General features: G+C 40.1%; 1 protein-coding gene across 2 annotated transcripts in view; it reads right to left on the reverse strand.

Moving 5' to 3' along the window:
• The window catches only part of cm (AP-3 complex subunit carmine), a 65,800-nt gene that overhangs the window by 31,757 nt on the left and 18,331 nt on the right, over positions 1-15,712 (reverse strand). For both annotated transcript variants that reach the window (XM_067144111.2, XM_068226998.1), the window contains exons 4-7: positions 14,044-14,165; positions 9,273-9,432; positions 1,324-1,437; positions 1,062-1,241 (exon numbers count right to left, since the gene is read on the reverse strand). In XM_067144111.2, coding sequence (XP_067000212.1) covers positions 1,062-1,241; positions 1,324-1,437; positions 9,273-9,432; positions 14,044-14,165 — 576 coding nt within the window. The remainder of the gene's footprint in view (positions 1-1,061; positions 1,242-1,323; positions 1,438-9,272; positions 9,433-14,043; positions 14,166-15,712) is intronic.

Consider the following 15,712-nt stretch of genomic DNA (forward strand, 5'->3'; position numbering starts at 1 on the left):
CGATGGGATAGGAAAGGCCTAGGAGTTGGAAGGAAGTGGCCGTGGCCTCAATTAAGGTACAGCCCCAGCATTTGCCTGGTGTGAAAATGGGAAACCACGGAAAACCATTTTCAGGGCTGCCGATAGTGGGATTCGAACCTACTATCTCCCGGATGCTCACACATTTTAATACTTTCCTCTCATCTAATGGTAGATATAGCTTTCACTGTAGGACTACCTGTACATACATGACGTAAAATGCACCCATGTCAAAAAACACATGAAGTGTTTCCATATACCTGTTGGATAGTTTTTATTTGCATATTCAGTACTAAGTTTTCTCATTTAACACATTCTCTTTCCTGCAGAAATGTCTTAACAAGGTTTTACTGTATATAGGGAACAGTTTTATTTGTATCTTCCACTGACGAATGCTGAAGCCAAAATGTTTGGACTAATCTTTCTTTTAGGTGTACTGTATCCACGTGTGGAATTCTCTTGAATTGGTTGACAGTGGGCAACAAGTGCGTACTCTACAGTTGTGCAGGTTCGTAGTACTCGACCTGTAGCTTAGATCTGTTCTAATAGAAGAAATATGACCTAGGCTTATAGTTCAATTGGTAGAGCATCCACCGGGCGAGTTGGCCGTGCGCGTAGAGGCGCACGGCTGTGAGCTTGCATCCGGGAGATAGTAGGTTCGAATCCCACTATCGGCAGCCCTGAAAATGGTTTTCCGTGGTTTCCCATTTTCACACCAGGCAAATGCTGGGGCTGTACCTTAATTAAGGCCACGGCCGCTTCCTTCCAACTCCTAGACCTTTCCTATGCCATCGTCGCCATAAGACCTATCTGTGTCGGTGCGACGTAAAGCCCCTAGCAAAAAAAAAAAAAAAATTGGTAGAGCATCCAAGACAAAACCAGAAGTTTGTGGGTTCAGATCCCACTGGTGTCTGATTGGCCACATTTGTTCTGAATTTAACATCTCTTTGGCTTATAATGTATGTACTTATCACAATCTAATATGCTGAAAGCTCATTTCAAGTAAAAATTTCCAAACGTTTCTCTGAAATGAATTTACTCACAGTTCTTCCAATGGTCTGTTTAGGTCCAACTGTAATGTCCAGTCTTCCTCCGCCAACATCCTTGAAGGATATGGAGTGTCTCACGTAGATTGGAATGGCTACAATATTCTGAGATCCGATGTGATAGGACATGAGCCTGAAGTTTCCATCAGGAGGAATGAAGGACAGGATTCTCTCTGACTGAAAAGAAAAAGGCACACTTCATTATTCACAGATGATTTAGAAGGAAATAGACCTGAGGAATTAGTTTGAAGTAACTTACCTCCCATCTCTTGAAGCGAACACAAGGGTGGAAACTGACGTCATCAAACAAACGAGGATTCATGAAGGAAAGGGTGAGGTCAGGCATTCCACTCAGCTTGATGCAGCAATCAATCTGTAAGATACAACACCACCTGTGAGTTTTATTACGTGATATGTACACTCCAGGACATAAAATGAGATTAGCTGAAAATTTCCAAGTACAAGGAGCACATTACTAGAGAGTTTTCTTGGCTAGTTAGTACACAGAGATTTAGCGACACTTTTCCAACTAACCCTTTACGTTTGTGTGTTGAATATGTTCTGACAATATTATCTCCTGTTGTATTTGTATGCTGGGAACTCTTCCAATGTTGCCTAGCCCTTTGGGGTTCTCTGTCAGGTCCTATATTGGACCTAGTCCAATCTAACCATAACGTTACATTCCTTGAAAATTTGCAGGGAAAATGGCGAATATGCTTTACCTTGTATATACCGTATAACTACTCCTTTGTATAGGGCTGACATTTGTTTTGTTTTAAAAACCTGTTTCTTGCACCTTTTCTCACTTTTCTTTTCATCTTGTTGTAACAGAATCCCCTTAAGTTCTGTTCCATTACTGCAAAGTAATGCATGGGTATTACAGCGATAAACTGTATATTCAGTGAATACGAGTGTTTTTGAAAAATGCATAATCTTTTTTATTTAAACTTGAAAAACATACAATACAACATGGCTGGAAACTTTACCATACATGCACAATATTGATCTTAGCTATCGTCAGCTACAGAACACATGGTGGTCGTTTCCTGGGAGGGGTGAAGTGAGGCACTGATACTAAGGAGGCTGCAGTTTGTGATGTGTAGTATTTTGATTATTGCTTTATAAATTACAATAAGTGGGGGTTGTTACATTTAAATACAAATATTAAATCGGAGTTATACTTGAAAGGAATTAAGGAATTGTTGAAATTTGAACAATGTCATTCTTCAACTCAAAACTTCAATTATTTGTGGCTATAAATTGTAATTTTTTTTTACAATGTTGTGATTTTTGTGTCTACTTTCCTTTTGGCAACATTATAGGGGCTATTAAAAGTCTACTTGTTTAACCAAACATTGTAACATTGATTAGATTAGGGTACATATGTCCAGTTATATGTTCTTTTTTTATCCCACCCCCTGCCTCTCTTCTTGATTTGACACTTGTTTGTTCCTTTCCTGTACCCATATAATATTTCTGTTTCATTTATCGCTCATTATAGCTAATAAATGCTATTTTTTGAAATTATTAATGTTATAATTTCATGCCTCTAATGATAAAATCCACTAAAAATTGTCCTAAATGATGATTATGATTTTCCTAACATAGAAGTCTACTCAATTTTATTGGCAAAGTGAATATTGGACAGACGTACATGGTGCGTATGGTATTTGAGGACATATTAACCTTTATCTGATGAGCGGTTGAAATATCAACCAGAGAATTACACCTCAAAAAGATGAGCAGTTGAAATTTCAACCACACCCAAACTCTCCCAAAAGAACGAGCGGTTGATATATCAACCACGTAATTTTCCTTGCATTTTGCTGTGAATTCTGGCTTATGAAAATGATCTACTAGATTTGTAACTAATATATGAGTCACTACAATGTGCACAATAATGCGCATAAGAATTTGGCGGCTGCTCTGCCCGCTACAAATAAAGCAATTAGTTCCTTATCAGCAGTGAACATGGCTATACGTGCGGGAATGTTACTTTCCGTTACTCAGGACAAAGTGCGGGAAATTTTGATGGACTCAGATTCCGATGAAGAAACCCGGGTCTCCTCACAAAGGGAACAGTGTTGTGCATGAAAGTGAGAGTGAAAGTGATGTGGGTGATTCAGAATGGAGACACAGACTGCCCAGAGACAAAGCAAATGTGCACGTGTTTATCAGCCCTCTCCCTGGATTATCTCGCTTAGGGAATGAACATTTAAATTCAGACTCACCTCCAGTAGAAAATTTTAATCTGATATTTACTGATGAACTTTTCGAAATACTTCTTGGAGAGACAAACCGTTACGCATTTTAGACTTTAGGTGCAAATCATAAACAGCCGGAAATTCAGATGCATGAACTGTACCGTTTCTTAGCTATAATTGTACAAATGGGTCACTGCCAGGGAGACACTCTGAAGGATTACTGGGTCTACCCAAGAGCAGTATTACACTCCTTTCTATTCGAAGACAATGAAGCATGACCACTTTCTCCTCATTCTTAGAGTTCTACATTTTGAAAATAATGACAACGCACCTGACAAAATTGACCCCAGTTAAGATCGAAATTGGAAAGTACAAAACGTATTCAATTACTTCACTAACAAATTTCTTTCCCATTACAACCCAACATAACACCTGGCAGCTGATGAAGTGATAGTCCTATTCAAAGGTACATACCAAAAAAAATAAGTGGTTTGGTATAAAGCTGTACAAGATCTGCGACAGAAATGGTTACACATACGATATGACGGTCTACCTTGGAAAACAACGGCAAAATACCACAGCGAACATCAATTCTACCCATGCAACAGTTCTGCAGCAAACAAGGAAAGTAGAGGGTGTAGGTCATAAATTGTTCATGGACAATTACTTTTCCTCTCCTGCCCTTTTCAATGATTTGCATGAAAGGAAAGTAAGCAGCTGTGGCACTGTCTGACATAACCGGAAGGACATGCCAAAAAAACTCGGACCTAAGGATTTGATACTGAAGAAGGGAGATACTATTAGCAAAGTGAAGGGAAACCTGTGTGCAATAAGTTGGAAAGATAAGAGCGAAGTGTATTTGCTAACTAAAATTCATAACCCGCCACCATCCGGTCACTTTATTGATGACAAAGGGATTGCACCGAAACCTGCAATAATCTAGAGCTACAATATGGATTATTATGACAAGAGTGATCGTATGGCCAATAGTTACGAAATTTCCCGCCGAAGATGGAGATGGACAAAGAAACTATTTTTCCATCTGCTGAACTTCGTTATTTTGAATGCCTTTATCATTCACACACGTGTCAAGGAAAGCTGTCTCAAAAGGAGTTTCATGAGCTACTTGTTAGGAATCTAATACAAGCTTCTCAAGACATGAACCCAGAACTACCGGTTGCCAGAGTTGCACGTCTCTCTCGCCTTGAAGTGAAAAGTTCTAAACACTGGCCTAACAAGCGATCATCTCGCAGGTGCAAAGTGTGCTCGAAGAAGGGAAAGACATCAAGGTCGAATTTCCATTGTGAGGAATGTGGTGTAGCACTTTGCGTGTATCCTTGCTTCAAAATGTACCACACGAAAAGTACGTTTTAAGGTCCATGTTTTCACCTTCTTCTTTACGAAATCATTCATTCATTTGAATGTTGTTTTTGTGCCTCGAGAAGTGTGATGTGATATAAAACGATTAGAACAAAATAACTCGCTACTTCCTTGAACAGTCTTCACCTCAGCGTGGGCTGTTTCCTGTCATTGCATCAACAGATTATAGTTCAGTTATTATGAGTTTTGACTTGACGTTTGAGCGCTGCCTTTTGGCGGAGGGTAAGTGAATTAATCAACAGCCAATCATAGACAGCCGATCGCTCTGACAGAGCGCGTTAGACTCCAGTTGCGGTTAGCAGTGTTGTCGATTTGTTGTTTACTGTAACCACGTGCTATCAGCTGTGTGTTGTATTGTGCTCAGTTCTTTTCGTGGTCTTTGTGTGTCTTTGTGCTAGGTTGTTGTTCGTTTATATTTCGCAGTTTAGAGTTTATAAATGTATTGTTTAGTATTTTTAATAGTATAGCGTGTTATATTGTAGTAAATAGTGTGTAACAGGTGATCTAGTTTATATAGTAGCTTAGTTTAACATTTCGTTTGGTAGTTATATAGTAGGTTAATTTTAGGCCCGTGTGTGAATTTGATGTTCTGTCATGTCGACGCCTACGTTTAAGGATGAAGCTCCCAAGAGAAGAAAGCCCTTTGGATGCGGTACTCCACTAAGGAGCCGGGCCCGGGAAATTATCTGTAATGTTAGAGAGTCATTCTTGACAAAGCACCAACAATGGCGGCTAGAAAGAATGAGTTGATTAAGTGGTTGAAGCAGAACAATATTTCGGTTCGCGATGACGTGGGGAAGGGAGATCTTATGCATCTCTTGAAACAAAACAAGCTCCAGTACCCAGTTTATGTGGTGGATAGCCAGAAGGAATGGGCATAAAGTAATTCAGATGATTATGTTGAAGACTTTATTATCTCTTTAGGGTCAAGCGAGAGTGAAACCTCAACAGACGATGACAATGCCGATAGTGACTGAGAAATGAGTGGTATATTCGCTTTGTAGGATTATTTCCTTCGTTACTGAAAACTGAATCTAACAGCAACGCGAGATCTTCTACAGGGTGAGTAGAAATTTAATTTAATTTTCTCACGGTTTATCTGTTCGAGCATTGACATATTTTTATCTTGTAGCCTTATCCTAAATGTGTTGTGCATTATTGATCTTACGTCAATCATGTATGTTGCTACAAAGAGTAACGATTATGGACTTATATTCCAGTATTTACATTTCTGTTCGTGTTGTGTATCGTAAATCAGCTGTTTGTATTCGTGGCAATTTGGCACCACCGGCTGACTTCCGGCTAACTGTCAAGTCGAAACTCATAAAAACGGAACTATAGTTTCCTGTTACTGACATCGTCTGACCATAAAACATAAATTGCCATGTCTCGCAATACTATTGCTCCATATCTAATGATTGACTCAGGGTGGTTTTCATCTCATTTTGAAGGTTTTCTTACGTGCAATATTGTGTACAAATTCAAAAGTAATGTCATGTAATAAGAGATTTATTGGATTTATAATAAATTGTACCTAGTGTTTTATAAATCCTTTACTATCATCGTTTTCCCCATTTTGCATGGAATAATCCAATCCTTAATCGAAGTTGTTCTTTCAAAATTTCTAATTTCTACGAGAATATAAGTATGATGGTGTAGTTCATGCTGTCGCTAAGAAATAAAAAACTCTGGCCGGCATGGGCTCGGACCTTCCTAACACTCCGTCTGCCAAGGGACATGCACGCGCATGACCGGCTGAATCAAAATAATTGAAAGGAGAAAATCAGAAAAGTAGCTGGCATTGAGGTCCCTATTACCAGTGTAATAAAGAAGCGTAGACTTCAGTGGTTGTGAGAATGAAGAGCAAGAGATCTGCCAGACAATACTTTGACCTTACTGTTCAAGGAAAGAGACCGAGGGGAAGGCGAAAGAAATGATGGATATCCACATGTATGCAAACAGGAAGAGATGGCAAGCAATAGATACACCACACCCGGGAAACTGGAGTTGGAAAATGATGATGATGATTAAGAGGCAGTGAGGAAAACAACTACATAGGGTGAGTAATGAAATGTACTGATGGAAAACTTGATACAAAGATGCAGTATTGCTTGGAGTACTAATTTATTCAATGCAACTGCCTTTATCCCCGATGATGACGAATGCAGGACTAGAAGGGTTGAAATGCAAAAATCATGAGATCCTAACTGATGTTGGATATTACTCGGGTAATGGATGGATTTAGGGAATCAGTTGTATAGTGTAAATGTTGGTTAGTTTTCCATTCAACAACATTGCATATGTAATAATCTAGGAGATTCAGGTGGCCACATGCTTGGTGTGATGTGCTCATGCAGACTGGTCACCATCAAATCTTGTGTTTATGCAGGAGCAGTATCGTGCTGAAGCACAAACCACTCCTAAAACCATCACAATTGTGAGAAACTTCATCTGGATAACACAAGGGACTACAGAAGGACCTGCACAACACCACCTCCATGTTTCTTGTTCATCTTTTGTTCCTGGTTGAAACGTTTTCATTAGAAAAAACCCAGAGCAGGCCATTGTTCTTCTGGTGGTTTCAACTTATTCAGTAATCACTTTGCTCGGAGCAGCCATTGCTCTTACATACGCCAACAAACCATATAACCTAAAACTAGTAGAGCTTGATCAGGAATCACATACACAGACATGAATAAATCTGACAATGAATGAAGAGGACAAGTCTGGAACAGCATCAAAACTGATAGAGCTGCTAGAAGTTTAGATGTTGATTCATCAAGTGAATGAAATGGCATGAGATATGTAGATATTTATAATTCACTTAGCCCTGACAGTTGATTTTTACAATTTGCTTTATGTCGCACCGACACAGATAGGTCTTATGGCGATGATGGGATAGGAAAGAGCAAGGAATGGGAAGGGAGCGACCATGGCCTTAATGAAGGTACAACCTCAGCATTTACCTGGTGCAAAATTGGGAAACCATGGAAAACCCTCTTCAGGGCTGCCGACAATAGGGTTTGAACCCTCTACAAAGGGCGCTAGGAAAGTTTTGCAATATGCAAAAAACAGTTGGCTGGACACCCGTTACGGTGAGGGATGAAAACCGGTCGAGAAGACAGTAAGGCACGACCTTCACAAGAGTTGTTACCAAGCAGTGGGATTGAAAGCAAGTTTAGATGTCAGTGTGGTCAAAAGGTGAATATCGCGCAATTATCTGCTACAATTTTGCTCGTGGATTAACTGTTGACCAGTGCCTGGAGGAAATGACTCCTGTGCTGGGGAAAGACTGTCCACATCGGACAAAAATTTTCCGCTGGTAGTTCCAGAGGGGAAATTTTGGAGTTGAAGACGATCCTCGTTCTGGGCGACCATCTGAATCAGTGACTGAGGAAAACATTGAAGCTGTGAGGAAAATGTTGCAGCAAGAGAGGCGGTTGACATATCAGCAGGTAGAAGAGACCCTCCACATCCCTGCACCAGCTATTCATTCAATTCTACACGACCATCTCCATGTTAGAGAGGTTTGTTCTCTTTCGGTGCCCCATTCACTTTCAGAGGAACAAAGGGCACATCAAGTGAAATGGTGCGGAAAGATGCTGAAACAGTTTGAAAAATGGGACTTCGCATAACGTCAATAGCATCGTTACAGGTGATGAAACTTAGCTTTATTGTACGATGTCCCACCAAAATCCCAGAACAAAGTGTGGCTGTTTGAAGATGAGGGTACTCCTGTGATTGTTCAAGTTTAAAAACTTCATATTAAATCCGTACTGAATCGAGAATCTAAGAGGAACAAAAAAGTGGGGACCACCTATTCAATACAATACAATGTTATAAAATGAATTATAACATTTTTTTACTACTACTATTATTGATAATAAAATGTTATAATTCATTTTACAACATTGTATTGTATTACACTGAATAGGTGGATTCCACTTTTTTTGTTCCCATTAGACTCCTGTGACTGTGCAAAAGTCACGGTCAGTGAAGAAAAGGATGATTGCAGTATTCTTCACTAAACGGGGCATCCCGACTCGGGTCGTGCTAGAAACACAAAGGACAGTTACTGCGAAGTGGTACAGTGAGACTTATCTGCCTCAGATTATCCAGGCTCTCAAGCAGCTCCGTCCAAGGTCACGGCTCAACACTTGGCTCTTGCATCACGACAATGCTCCAGCACATCGTGCTAATGTAACAATGGGTTTTCTTGCCAGATCAGGGTTGACTGTGCTTGATCACCGTCCATACAGTCCTGTTCTTGCCCCATTTGACTTCGCACTCTTCCCAGAAGTGAAGATGGAGCTGAAAGGGCGGCGTTTTGCATCCGACGAGGAGCTTCTGGCAGCATGGGATCAAAAGTGTGAAAATGTAACCGAAGAAAAGGGACAGAGTTGGTTCAGTGACTGGTTTCGATGTATGGAGAAGTGTATTGAGCGTGGTGGAAATTATTTTGAAAAAGTCTAAAGTGTTCACTCACACTCCAAAACTTTCCTAACACCCTTCGTATCTGCCAAATGCAAGCCGATACCTATGTGACCCAAACCGCACAGCCACTTGCTCGGTCATGACAGCTGAGCACCATAGTTAATGTACCACCAACAGAAAGGACACTTACATAACCCTGGATCTCTGCGAACACGGTAGAGCCAGCTTTATCGATAATAGCATCCACTTCCTCCACCACATCAAAGTAGGCCTCATTGTTGGTGTACTTGACACCCGTGCGACGCCATGGGACATTAGAGAGCTGACCGCTGGGAAGAGTTGCACTTACACTGGAAACAAAAAACAATTGTCTTAGCACAACATTATGTAAGCTGTAAGACTGTGACAATCCTTGGGACTAACAGGTGGCTCTTAGTTGTTAAATACATGTTTGTGGTGAGCTCTACCAATACCAGTACAGTTGGTTCATTATTGGACATTATAAATTTTTCAGCTAACTTGTTCTTGGTTGCCAGCGTTTCACCCCAGTATGCTAACGAGCCCAGGAATTTGGGCTCATCAGTTGATAAATAGCACACCTACAAAGACACATGGGTAGTGCATACTGTGGAGGCCACTGCGTAGGCTACTTGGAGCCACCAGCAGTGCTAATGCCCTATGAGAGATTCTGTCTCATTTTCAAAAATTGATGCCTGCCTAGCCATCAGATGATATAGATGTTCATTCTCATAGGGAACCTGAAATACTTGTCTCGAATGAATAAATTTATAATACCAATATAGTTGGTCCGTTATTGGACATGATGAATTTTCCAGCATACTGGGGCGAAATGCTGGCAACCAGGAATGAGTTAGCTCGGACCAACCATATTTGTATTACAGTATAAATTTACTTGTTAGGGACAAATATTTCAGGTTCCCTTTGGAAATCAAAATCTATATTATCTGATGGCCAGGCAGGCATCAAGTTTTGAAACTGAGACGAAGTCTCTCATAGTGCATTGGCACTGCTGCTGGCTCCAAGTAGTCTACGCAGTGGCCCCCATGGTATGCACTAGTCATGCGTCTTGGTAGGTGTACTATTTACCAACTGATGAGCCCGAATTAGCACAATGGGGTGAAATGCTGGCAATCAGGAATGAGTTAGCTGGAAAATTTATAATGTCCAATAATGGACCAACTATAGTGGTATTATAAATTTACTAATTCGGGACAAATATTTCAGGTTCCCTATGGGAATCAACATCTATATCATGAGCTCTACCAAATCATCATACTTCTGCTTCATACAGCCACAAAGCAGTTTAAAATACAATAGGCCACATTCATTTTTGGAGCTATTATAAAGAAGGGAAAGTGAAATGTTACATCCTATAACATTTAAGTTGTGTGTATGATTGGTTTTCTGATTTTCAGTTTCCTTTCAACAACGATTTTAAGTTTTATTTTGAAGCTTTTAGCATGACCCACTGGAGGGCATGCAGTTCCAAAATAACATTATAGTAGGTGACTTGCAATTACACAGAGCAAGTCTCTTCTCTATGGCAAAATGCAGGGAGATGATTCGGACAGTGTTAACAAGGATAATAACCACAAGGATATAATCCCGAATACCACCCGCCACCAAATAAGACTGCACCTTAAATCTGAGACTGCAAAATACGGGGAAAAAAATCAAAAAATCTTACATATCTATTTAATTTTCTTCAAATATACCACAAGTATAAATTCGAACAGCTTTACAATTAATAATACAGAACTAAATGAGGCCACAGCACTAGTTGCAAATAGAGGATTGTGGCAACGTTTGGTAAATTGACAGAGGCTTGCAGACTGAACGCTGAAAGGCATAACAGTCTATAATGATAATGTATGTATAATTAATAAAATCATCACAAAAATAGTAAATAAAATCAACTCAATACTCATATCATTCCCAATTCACCGTCATCACCTGAAGTTTCACTAGAGGAACTTTCGTTGCTGTCATCTTTCCACAAATAGTCGTCCTCACTACCGTCCACTGAATTTGAAAATCCACATTTCTTAAAGCTTTTGGATACTAGATCATTGGGAATGCGCACCCATGCGGTCTTGATCCAGCTGCATATTAGTCCCACTTCAGGCCTCTTCACTCGTCCAGTTGGAGTTAACGCGTGATCACCATCAGACATCCATTTGGTGTACAACTATTTCATTGCAGTTTTGAAAGGCCGGTTCACGCACACATCCACCGGCTGTAGAAAATAAGTGAGTCTTCCGGGAATTACTGCAAGATCGGTTTTTCCTTTCCTCATCATATCTTTTACGGCGTCAGTTGTATGTCCTCAGTAACTGTCCAACACAAGCATGTTTCGTTTTTGTAACCCAGCTCCCGGGCGACGTTGCCAAGCGCACTTCACCCAGTCCTCAACTAACACACTGTCGATCCAGCCCGACTCATTTCTTTTAACAACAACACCAGACGGCAAGTTTCCTTTTGGAAGTGTTTAGCTTTTCAGAACCACATATGGAGGGAGTTTGGTTCTATCTGATAATACACACAACATTACCGTGCATCGTTGCTTATCGATACAACCTGTTCTGATGGTTACACTATCCCTTCGTATCCACTGTATTTTCCAACAGCATTTCAAAATATACAGGTGTCAGATCAACATTCCCAATTTGCAACAGCAAATAAGAATTTTGCTTCCTCAAATGAATAATGTGACGCTGAAAGGCCATTAATTTTTCTCATACGCCCCAGGGAGACGTTGTGAAATAGACGTATGTCTCCGAATACATAATCTCTTTCTCCAATAAAAGTTTCAGATCCATCCGCGGCTTGGAGTAAAACCCTGTGTTCTGAGTTCTTTTGAGATCCCTAGTACTTTCAATTGACATATTTCACTAGAAACACCACATCCTAACTCACGTTTTTCTATCACAAATTTGTGGAGTCCTTCTTCAATTTCCGGAAACACTGCACTCCGCCCATGGAACGCTCTGCGATCGCCGTTACTTTTAATACGTTTTTCCTTCTTCTTCTTCTGTCAATCATGAATACACGATTCATCAATATCGTACTTTCTGCCAACAGCACGATTTCCGTATATTTCAGCTTCGCTTACAACTTCGAGTTTCTCATGCACAGTAAACGACTGCAGACGCCGTTTTGAATCCATCGCTTACTATCAAGATAGCACTTTCACGGGACATATACGGAACTCGAATGTGAGCGATGTAGACTTCTGTAACCAACAGTCTCAACTCTCACAAAGTATGATATCCCACAAGATCAGCTATTCGCACACCCAGCATGCCAGCAACACTTGTGAAACAAATGAAGATCAAGCATCCGCAGCAGCGGCTTTCATATTTACCGCATATATACCCCTATTCTTTGATTTACCATATTTCATTACCTTACATTTTGCTTTCTATCTTGTTTTCAAGAACGCAACTAAAACATAATAAGTCCTGAATGCCCGTTTACATGTGGTATATTGATTATGGTACCCGTATTCAAATCTATTTCAATACTCCATGTAAACGTAGTAAATATTTACAAGAAAGAATGGCTTGAATACGACCCCCACCCAAGATTTAGGACCAATATTTTGGTGAAAAAAGTGCGGGTGGTATTCGGGATTATACGGTATTATATTTCACATAACTAGCTAAATTATAGATGTAACAACTCAGTACCAGTTACTGAAAGTTTACTGTTCACTTCTCTACTATATAACACTAAAATTCTAATTTTAATCCTTAGCACTCACGCGTCGGGCCATGTCCGACAAGGAGAATATCCAGCATATATCCCATGTTGGACAATGCCCGACATGATTTTCTTCCCTATATAACTCCTTTGTCGGGTTACACATACACGAATTAAAGGTACAGTAAGCTACTGCCATCTTTCGACAACAATTTGAAGCCAGGTATAGCTATTATTTCTTTGAAATGAGGCTTCGTGGGCATTCTTTGAAGACCGTGTGAGTTTGTAAACAGACATTGTTTAGCAACATGGCATCGTTCAAGCAGCATGAGAAGGAAATATCTAGACTTTTAGATGAAAGTGATGATTTCAGTGATAGTGACAGTGATTATCAATTAAGTGGTGAGGAAGATATTGCAGAACTAGACTGTGTTGGTGAGTTGAAGATCTCGTTAATGAGAAAAATATGCTAAATGGCAGTGCTGGTATCTCTACTGATGGCTGGAGGGAATACTGTGACATGGACTTGGACTTCAAAAGAACCCCATTCACAGGTAAGTTAGGTTATAAGCCACCGCAAAGGACTAAACCTAAGAGTCAATTTGACCTTTTCCAATTATTCATGACTGCCAAGTTATTGTAGGAAATTGTGCGCGAGACTAACTGGTATGCCAGTGTAAACATTCTAAAGATTACGCCTCTCAGACGTGAGTCTATTTGCAGGTCGTCAATAGATGTTACTCATCCTGAAATCAAAGCATTTTTCAGCGTAATCCTAAATATGACAATGAACAGTAAGCCTGAATTAAGATGTGAGACAGTGTTTTTCTGCAATACTTGTAGAAAAAAGCCTGGATTACATCCTGGCGAATGTTTTGAGAAGTTCCACACAATGCACAATTTCAATTACAATTACTAATTAGTGAACCGTAATTACAATTTCAGACTTAGAAATGCTGAACATTGCACCTGAATATTGTATTATATTTATTTTGTGTTTGCTTTATTTGATTTTTATAAATATGCTGTCCATATGTTTGTGCTGTCTCTTATCCCTCTGTAAGCAGATTCTTAAATGGAGCTGGACAGGCAGGAGTGTTCATAAAAAAAAGGAGGGCTAGGGGTTAAACACCACATTTTTTCAAAACAACACACCAGCAGAAAATGTCTCCATGTATAATTTAAAGAGTCTTAATTATAAATAAGATGTAACTACAATCATGGGCATATATACTTACTTTGATTTACCAGTGACAGTGTTGGCTATAGTCCTCAAAATATTTGGAGGCTTGATCAGTTCCTTCAGTATGTTCGATTCAGTTGCTAGTGGGAAGCCATTATCGAGCATTTCATCAAGAAGCTGCAAGAGAAGAATCACCAACACAACTGTGATTACCAAAATCTGAAGTCAGGATTAAGTTGAAACAGATAATGTATCAGAACTGTAAGTCTAAATTAGGAACATAACAAGAGAAAAATGCACAAGAAATGTAACAGTATTCAGTCTCAAGATACCACCTCCTTGATCTACTTTCATTTCCTTTACTCTTATCATTATCAATCCACTTTCTCAACACACTAATAGTCCACAGCTTCACCTAAATGAATACATTGATTCTAAAATATTGTAACAAATAAAACACTGTCTCACTGAACTTAATCGCCCACACATACATATTTATACTCAACAATGAATGACCACACTTCACTAATTACTAGCTATTTACAAAAGACTATCATCTTCACAGTGGATCTTGGCTGGCAGTCTTTACCTGGAATGGGTGACCTTCACCATTCTTCTGTAACAACGTATTTCAAAAGCTTTCTATTCTTGTTCTAGTTATTGTTCATGTTTCACTTTCATAGAATGCCACACTCCATCCAAACATCTTCAGAAACCTCTTTCCAATAATGTCAGACAGAAAGGAACATGAAAAGGGACACATACCAGTAACAGGATAGACGCTAAGACAGGTTAATGTGGGAAGATGAGGATAAGGACAAACATGAAAACACAAAAGGACAAGGTCAATCTTCACATCTTCATACGGCCAGTTGGGTATCGAATTGATAGCTTGTGTCGTGAGTTAGATGTGGCAATTGGTGGTTGCTATGAGTAGACTTCTAGTCCGGTACCTCCACAGTCAGTTCAACAACCAGACATACAGCTAGATCTACTCCGTAGACCCAAGGTCAACACGGATGGCTCAGTTCACCGAAGGTATTTCCAGGACTTTGTTCATCAGTATCCGGCTGCAAGACATATCTTCATCATGGATGGTTCTAAGATCGGAGAAATGTGGGCTGTCTTTCATCACCGATAATGCAAGCTTGAAGATCTCGCTTCCTAGTGCCCGTAGTGTGTATACTGCGGAACTTTTCGCCATCTTAGAAGCTCTGCAATTTGCATTGGGTGACAAAGGGAACCATTCTTGTGTGTACTGAATCGTTACGTTCTCTGCAATCTATTGGCACTTTGTTCACTGCAACACCCACTGGTGCAGCAGATTCATGACCTTCTAGCCAGGTTGTGTAATGTTGGCACCAGAATCACTTTGGTGTGGCTTTCAAGCTACGTTGGGATTGCGGGAAACGAACTTGTGGATGAAACTGCAAAGGAAACAATACTTTTACCTCCTAGACCTGTGGATGTACCCGCTTGGGATATTTGTTCTTAGCTGCGTCATACTATCCTGGAGTCCCGGGAATCAAAGTGGCTAACTATCCGAACTCCCAAGAAGCTGAGAGCAATTAAGAAGACAACTATGTGCGGCGGTCCTCTTTCTGGCCTTCATGTAGAGAGGCTGTAGCTTTGTGTAGTAGGCTGAGGGTAGGCCATGGAAGATGTACGCAATGTTACCTCTTGAGGGAAAACTCCCCAGTGTTTTCTTGTGGTGCTGACTTCAC

The sequence above is a fragment of the Anabrus simplex genome, chromosome 3, assembly GCF_040414725.1.
Source record: "Anabrus simplex isolate iqAnaSimp1 chromosome 3, ASM4041472v1, whole genome shotgun sequence".
NCBI lineage: Eukaryota > Metazoa > Arthropoda > Insecta > Orthoptera > Tettigoniidae > Anabrus > Anabrus simplex.